The sequence below is a fragment of the Protobothrops mucrosquamatus genome, unplaced genomic scaffold, assembly GCF_001527695.2.
Source record: "Protobothrops mucrosquamatus isolate PMUCROS unplaced genomic scaffold, P.Mucros_1.0 scaffold_144, whole genome shotgun sequence".
Taxonomy (NCBI): domain Eukaryota; kingdom Metazoa; phylum Chordata; class Lepidosauria; order Squamata; family Viperidae; genus Protobothrops; species Protobothrops mucrosquamatus.
The window spans coordinates 429,573-438,250 of record NW_015386220.1 but is presented as its reverse complement, the minus strand read 5'-3'; the positions used below and the strand labels follow the sequence as shown (position 1 = coordinate 438,250).

General features: G+C 41.9%; 1 protein-coding gene across 2 annotated transcripts in view; it reads right to left on the bottom strand.

The window, feature by feature from the left end:
• Positions 1 to 8,678, bottom strand: part of ZNF423 (zinc finger protein 423) — a 131,987-nt gene that overhangs the window by 97,786 nt on the left and 25,523 nt on the right. The window contains exon 3 of one of the 2 annotated variants that reach the window (XM_015818981.2): positions 8,434 to 8,523. The exons of the other annotated variant lie outside the window; for it this stretch is intronic. Within the exon in view, the coding sequence (XP_015674467.2) occupies positions 8,434 to 8,523 (90 nt within the window). The remainder of the gene's footprint in view (positions 1 to 8,433; positions 8,524 to 8,678) is intronic. 2 annotated transcript variants of the gene reach the window in all.

The window sequence follows — 8,678 nt, the reverse complement described above, 5'->3', positions numbered from 1 at the left end:
AAGAATTAGACATGATTGAATGGAAGAAGGAAAAAAAATGTCAATTGTAGGGCTTATGCTAAGCTTCCCACCCCTCAAAGTAAATTGGAAATGTCAGTAGTTATGGTCAGAGGGGCTATTATGCTGAAAAGGGAGACTTGGGAGATGGCTGGGACCTGAATCAGCAGCTAGCCCACCTTGCAAAAAAAACACCAATGCAGTTCTAGGCCACATTAACAAAGGGATGGAATCAAAGTCACATGAAGTGTTAGTAACACTTTAGAATGTCTTGGCAAGACCCCACTTGGAATATTGCATCCAGTTTTGGTCACCTCGATATAAAAATGAGTCTAGAAAGATTGATGAGAAGAGCAACAAAGATGATTAAAGGGCCAGAGAACAGCTGCTAGAATGGTAAGATGGGCAGCTAATAAATTTTACAAACAAATAAGTAATAAGCCTTGTTATAAAGCTCTCCAGCCTTGTGATAAGTTAAGTTAAAACATCTGAAGAACGGTTGTGGGAATCGGGTATGTCAGGTGCAATGAAAGGAAGAACCAGGGGTGACATGATAGCAGTGTTCCAATATCTCAGGGGCTGCCCCAAAGAGGGAGTCAAGCTCTTCTCCAAAGCGCCTGAAGGCAGGACAAGAAGCAACGGATGGAAACTAACCAAAGAGAGAAGCAACTTAGAACTAAGGAGAAATTTCCTGACAGTTAGAACAATTAACCAGTGGAACAACCTGCCTCCAGAAGCAGTGAATGCTCCAACACTGGAGGTTTTTAAGAAGAGACTGGACAGCCATTTGTCTGAAATGTTATAGGGTTTCCTGCTTAAGCAGGGGGTTGGACTAGATGACCTCCAAGATCCCTTCCAACTCTGTTATTCTGTTAGTCCGGATTTGAAATCCATTTGCTTTTTGTAGAGCTGCGCTCACCTGCCTTACATGTCCAAGCAACAACAGGAGGAAAAGAGGAGTCAACCAACAGTATGCAACCTTTTGGTACGCTCCCCTCCTCAAATTTATAAATATTCCAGAAAAAAAAGTGCCCTTTTCTTGGAGTGAGGCTCCATGGCAGCGCTGGTGCTTTCTCAAATGAAGGTGATTTAATACAAGAAGAAATATTGAAATTCCCTCAGTTCAGGGCAGAGACAGTGGCCCACGATATCATAAGAAATTTTACGTCTGTCTAAAATATGCAAGGTGGGGGCAGGGGGAGGGGTGTTGTGGTACTCACACATTACACACCCAGCCTATTCACTGCTTCTGCTGTCTAGGAAGTGAAACACCGATTGTTCTTAAAAATCTCAGTGGTATTTTGTCAATATTTTTTATTGCAGCAAAGCAAACATAAATATTTTATGGTAAACGGAGGGCCCAAAATAAACAGTTTAGTAAATAGATATTACATTACAAGGAAGGAGCAAAAAAAAAAGCGTCTGTAGAAAAATGTTTGCCATGTAATTATTTTTCCTAGTTTACATTCACTCGCAACATGCTACTCTCTCTCTCTCTCTCTGTCTCTCTGTCTCTCTCTCTCTTTCTCTCTCTCTCTCTCCCCACCGTTTTTTTGCTTGTTCTAAATCTTCTTCCTTGTTGCTATTATTAAAATCTTTAAAAGGTGCCAAATCTTAAATGAGGAAAAAAAATATGATTTGCTAGAAATTATTCATATCACAGTGAGCCTCTACTAAACCTGGCAGGGGTGCAATATTTTCGGTGGAATTAACATAAAATATACAACTGCAAATTATCCAGGAAATAGCTATGTTCTTTACAACACACATTTACATTCAAGGGAGAGAGGGGAGGGGTGGAGAAAGAGAAATGTTTCACTTATTTCTTTTTTGCCTAACACAGAGTTGCAAATAGATTTTTTTTTCCCTGTATGAGCTCCAAAAAAGAGAAATGAGCAGCCTTCCGTAAGGAATATGGCCTTTAAGAATGATGTTGAAAAATTACGTGGCTGAGCAAAAAAAAATGAGGGGAGAGAATTACTAGTGACCACAATCAACAGAGGACAATTTTAAGACCGCAATGTTGTTGAGTTCGTTTCTACATGTAATCCTCCTCTCCCCACCCAAAATGCTTTTTTCTTTCTTCAGCTTTTCTCCCCCCCCCAAAAAAAAGGGTAGTGCTATGTAAAATGCAAATCTCGCTGTAAATATTTTATAAAATTGTTGCATGCATCCCAAAAGCTATAGGTCTTAATTGAGAGGACGTTATGTTTCCAGTCAATATATGGAAATGGAAAATGCTAATTCATGTTTTTCTACTTATGAAAAACCCTAGAGGACGGCAAAACCGCAAATGCACTCAACTTTAATATTATAAATATAATTTGGCTCTCTCTTTGTAATCCCCAGTGTGCTGGCTTTTATCTCCCAATGGCTGCAGAGGAAAAATTTTGCACAGACACTTTTACATCATCCGTACAGGAAGTCAACCTTCAAGCTCTGCCAGTTTGGCAGGGAAGCCAGCGGCTAAGTAATCCTGAAAACAGGAACTGAAATAAAATCTCCTCTGCACAGGAAAAACAAGCCATGAATGAATTCGGAGCGCTATCCAAGCAATGTTCAGACACAGGGACGGGGGACCAACGAATGCAGGTTCAGCAGCCAACTCTGGCCACGGGTCCTCTCCTTTCGCAATTAGCAAGTGAGTAGCCACACCGGGTCTGTCCTAACAAAAGAAAACAATTAACCTCATGGCATCCTCTCCATCCAGGAAGTTCAGATCTTCTAAAGATCCAGCCATAATGGAAATCATGGGCAGGTTTTTACTTGGAAGTAAGCAATTTACACACACACACACAAAAAAACACACACACACACACACACACAAAGGATACAAAAAGGATGCTGAGATCCTAAAAAAGATGCAGAGAAGAACAACAAAGATTTTTCAAAAATAGACGGGACAGTCATTTGACCGGGATGGTATAAGGTCTCCTGCCTTAAGTAAGGGGTTGGACTAGAAGACCTCCAAGGTCCCTTCCAGCCCTAGGATTTTATGTTCTCTTTTAGCCCAGGTTGCACCTTTTTTTTTCTGGGTCAAAAGCCACACTTAAATCTTTTAGTTGTGTGCTTCAAGCTACAGCATTTAGATCCAGGAAAAATAATAATAATAAATGGGTGGAAACTCATCAAAGAGAGAAGCAACCTAGAACTAAGGAAAAACTTCCTGAGAATTAGAACAATTAACCAGTGGAACAACCTGCCTCCAGAAGCGGTGAATGCTCCAACACTGGAGGTTTTTAAGAAGAGACTGGACAGCCATTTGTCCGAAATGGTATAGGGTTTCCTGCCTGAGCAGGGGGTTGGACTAGATGACCTCCAAGATCCCTTCCAACTTTACTATTATTATTATTATAAATGTGTCTGCATTTAAATAGAAACAAATGAAATATAGTAATGGTGATCCCTACCCAGTCATGTAGGGTATCACGGTCACCTTCTCTCACGCTAAAAATTATTACTTGTTGGAGTCTGGGAAGTTTCTGAAGGAATATCCCTATGACTTTTGAACTGCAGAGCTTAATTCGACCCTATCTTCTGAGCACCCAGACAGATAGCAATAGCAACAGCAGTAGCACTTAGACTTATATACCGCTTCACAGTGCTTTACAACCCCCTCTAAGTGGTTTACAGAGTCAGCCTATAGCCCCCAATAATCTGGGTCCTCATTTTACTGACCTCGGAAGGATGGTAGGATGAGTCAACCTGGAACCTGTGAGAATCCAACTTCTGGCTGTTGGCAGAATTAGCCTGCAATACTGCATTCTAACCACTGCACCACCACGGCTCTTATACTTAGCCAATGTTGGCTAATCTCAGAAAACTGAGTTGGATCCGATCTGGTTAGTGCCCAAATTCTGAGACTGCAGGCTAGGTTGGAAAATTCAATGAATATCCTAGAGCAGAATTCCTCAACCTCAGCAACTATAAGATGTATGGACTTCAACACTCAGAAAGCTGGCTGGGGAATCCTGGAGGTTGAAGTCCAGACATCTTAAAATTGCTGAGTTTGAGAAACACTCTTGTAGCAGAAAGCCGGGATCAATTCTTTTTCAACTTCTGCCAAGAAATCAACAGGAGTCGAGGAAAACCCATGAGCCAATGGCTTAGGACTAAACATGGCTGCCTTTATCCCAACAAGCAGGATTTCCAACATGGTCAGTTAAGATTATTATCCATGTGTGGGTAAAGATGGCCTTCTTCATTGTTGGACGATGCCCCCCATTTAGGGAATACAATTGATGGTGCCCAATTAGTCCTCTATTAGAGCTTGGGTGACACAATGGTTAGAATGTAGTATTGCAGGCTAACTCTGCCCACTGCCAGGAGTTCGATCCCGACCATCTCAAGGTTGACTCAGCCTTCCATCCTTCCGAGGTCGGTAAAATGAGGACCCAGATTGTTGGGGAAAATAGGCTGACTCTGTAAACCGCTTAGAGAGGGCTGTAAAGCACTGTGAGGCAGTATATAAGTCTAAGTGTTATTGCTACTGCTAATTAAATAAAGGTAAAGATTTCCCCTGCCAGTTGTGTCCGAATTTAAGGCATGATGATCCTCTCCATTTCTTGGCCAAGGAAGCCAGCACTGTCCGAAGACAATTTCCATGGTCGTGTGGCCAACATGGCTATATGCCAACAGCTCACGGAATGCTGTTTCCTTCCCACCAAAGTGGTACCTATTAATCTACTCGCATTTGCCTGCTTTTGAACTGCTAATTAGGCAGGAACTGGGGCAAGTAACCAGAGCTCACCCTGTTGCACGGAGCTCAGATTTTAAACCTGGACTGTCAGCTTTCCAGCTGACAAACTCCATGTCTTTAGCTACTGACCCATCGTGCTCCCTGCTAATTAAATACCCAAACAATTATAAACATAAAAGCATATGTCGTAATACCTGTGCTGGATATTTGAGATGATCAAAGGATAAGTATTTTTTTTTCTATTACAGACTCCATTAAAATAGCATCCCAGGAATTATTTGGGTTTGTGGATTGGAGGGGACCCCATGTTTTCCTGTTTACTCAGCTACTGACTTCAAGGAAGAGGGGGGGGGAAGCAGTGGAAGGGAGAAAAAAATAAGAATTACAGTGACATATACTGCAGCAAGAAGAGGAGCTGAAATGAAGATTGCACCCTCAGGCTTCTGCCAGGCTTAAAAGGCAGCGGAGGTGCCCAAAGGTATATTTTTCCCTTCCAAGCAGGTAAATGTTTTCTTTAGAAAAAGTAAGCAACTGATGAGAAGATTTAATGTTTTTTTAACCTATTTCAAACCTCAATCAAAAACGCCTTTTGTCTGCACTTTAATTTCAAACGCTGTTTTGCTAACAACCAGTCTGGACTTCTCACAAGAGTGTTCCTAAAGCAGTCTCAGGAGGAGGAGGAGGAGGAGGAGGAGGAGGAGGGGGGGAGGAGGAGGAGGAAAAGGAGGAGGAGGAGGAGGAGGAGGAGGAGAAGAAGAAGAAGAAGAAGAAGAAGAAGAAGAAGAAGAAGAAGAAGAAGAAGAAGAAGAAGAAGAAGAAGAAGAAGAAGAAGAAGAAGAAGAAGAAGAAGAAGAAGAAGAGGAGGAGGAGGAGGAGGAGGAGGAGGAGGAGGAGAAAAGAGGGAAAAAGGAAAGAAAAAAAAACCAAACGAGACAGAGCTAGAGAAAAAAAAAAGGTTCCATAACTTCTTTTGGCTTTCGCCCTGTCTACATATTATCCCCAGAGGAATCTAGTTCTGAAAAAACCAGATCTCCACCCCTGCATTTGGACATGCCTGGAGATTACATGACCCTTGAGAAAATTAACCGACAATTCCAAGGATTTGCAAAAAAGAAAATATATTTAAAAAATGGTCAAGAACAACCGGCCTATTTATTGTATAAGAAAATAAAATTTCCACAAATGCTTTGGGCTCTTCTTGGGCCAAAGGACCTGGAGGCAATTATTTTATTGGGATCTCATCTTAAAGGAGAGAATTGGAAACGGGGGGAAGAGAAGGGAGTGAATAAGCAGAGGAGGTGGATGCTTTGCTATCAAAGCTCACTCAAACCAACTTGTGTCCGCTAAACTTTGAAAATGGGAGAGTTTCTTCAGGATGATTTGCAAAGGGCACCTAGCGAGGTTTTGTGTGTAAAATACAGTCCTCGGCTTGCAACCACAATTGACCTCCATGTCTCTGTGGCTAAAGGTGACATTTGTTGAGCTTTGTCCCATTTTACGACCTTTCTTGCCACAGTTCTAAGTGTGAAAAATGGCCATAAGTCACCTTTTTTTTCCAGTGCCGTTGTTAACTTCGGTCACTAAACAAACCGCTGTAAGATGAGGACTACCTGTAGTATCAGAAGGATCTTCAGGCAGTAGAACTTGTAGTCCAAAACCAGCACCCTTAACTGCCCCAGTCGGGACTAAGAAGTCCAGGTGGACAGAAAATGGAAACCTGGAAAATCTGCGAAGTGTTCCAGGCCTGTGACAAGCAGTATTAATGCCTCCCACTTCGACTCAATAAATCAAAACAGATTTAGAGGAACTATTAAGACTCATGTCAAGAATCCACACTTCACTTTAATAACTCCCTATTAACATATTTAACTGCTGGGCTGTATATTTTAAACATTTCTTACTATTGGGTATATGAGTAATTAGCAGCTTTTAAGAAATGCATTAATAATCAGAGAGACGTGGAGGGGAATACAGAAGATAGAAAACCAGAGTTGGAAGGGGACCTTGGAGGTCTTCTAGTCCAACCCCCTGCTCAGGCAGGAAACCCTATACCATTTCAGACAATCTCTTCTTTAAAACCTCCAGTGACGGAGTACCCACAGCTTCTGGAGGCAGATTGTTCCACTGGCTAATTCAGTGTTTCTCAACCTTGGCCATTTTAAGATGTGTGGACTTCAACTCCCAAAATTCCCCAGCCAACATGGCTGGCTAGGGAATTCTGGGAGTTGAAGTCCACATATCTTAAAATGGCCAAGGTTGAGAAACACTGGGCTAATTGTTCCAACTGTCAGGAAATTTCTCCTTAGTTCTAGGGTTGCCAGGTCTGCTTCCAAAAAATAGCGGACAAGCGGGGGGGGGGGGGTTAAGTAGTAAAAAAAGTAGACTGTACAGCTTTAGATTACGTACCATTTCATCATAAAGCTTTTGAATAAAAAAAAATGTCCACTATTTTGTGAAAAAAAATAGTGGACATAATGTGAAAAAAGTGGACTGTCCACTCAAATAGTGGACACCTGGCAACCCTACTTAGTTCTAGGTTGCTTCTCTCCTTGATTAGTTTCCAGCCATTGTTTCTTGTCCTGCCTTCAGGCGCTTTGGAGAATAGGTGTATTTCCCTCTTCTTTGGGAAAATATAAAACATTTAGTGGAAGGTTCTTTTTTTTTTTAAAGGGAGGGGATAGAATTGTTGAATAGAGTGGTGCTGAGGACTTAAATGCATTGTAGGTTTGGAGAAGAAACTAGCAGAGGATTAGGGAGAGGACATTAAAAGAGTAACAATGCGTAAACAAAGAGTGAGAGAATTCCCATCTCTGAATGACTTACAAGGGTGCACAAACTACACCTCCATTGAGATGTGGAGGTGTCTCCAAAGGTCCTGTGGGATAACCAGGACTAACCAGACCCTGCTTAGCTTCTCAGCCAGACAAAGTCCTCTCTATGCTGTCATCCAGCTTGGTTGCCGCCCAAAAAGTGCTGCAACAGTTGCTGCTGAATTTGTAATTTTTAATATAACCGAAGGGGGAAAATTAATAAATGTATGGTTCTAATCATATTCTTCCAGTGTAAGTAATTTCATTTCATTTTAATTAAGCTTACATTTCAGTTCAATCAAATTCCGGTTTTGTCCTGATTTTGCCCGCTTTGGGGAAATGCATCTTCGCAAGGGCAGGGGTGGATCTGAACCCAAAACCATTTGGAGCTCCTGGCTGGATAGGTGACCCTGGGAAGCCAGGTTGGAGACATTATGTTGGAGAATAGGAATCATGGAAGACCTAGCTAGGGGTCTTTACAAGTCTTCAAATTTTTTTTTTAAAGTCTGGATCTAAGGAAATCAGAACTGAAACTTATATGCCAACTTACACCAAGCTCCAGTTGAGTAACTGTGTCAACTTCCTGCACGCTAGCTTAACACCAGGATGAAATAGTACTGGGAAACCTCTTAAAATCATCTGCCATTGTCAATGGGTAAGATTTTCACCCATCATCTTCTGGAGGAGTCATTATGCATTCACCAGAAATTCTCAGGGCAAGAAGTAGATTATATGGCTATTCTGCATTATGAGAATCCAGCCAACTGTGGCTTATCCAATAAGCCAGGATTAATTCAACCATAGTTTAGTGCAACACGTGAGCCCAATCTTCAAAAGCATGCTGCCTACAACGCTGAGAAGTCTTAGAGGCAAGTGGGAAAAAAAGATGTGTGCTTTCAAATACGAATCACATTCTGTGTTTCCTACCTGTAATAGCATTTTTGCTAATCCTCCTCTCCAGTAAGATGGGGGTTGGAAAAGAATGGAAGACCTCACCATGGGGAACAGGAACTGCACCTATAAGAGACAGGAGGCAGAGAAACTCAACTCCTCCCCACGTGGCAAGGAGTCTTCATGGATGAATTCAAAACAAAGTCCTGCCATGTGCAGAGAAGGTAGGTGGATGGCACTGGGTTAGAAGGAGGGCTACGAAAAATAGCATCACGTATTCC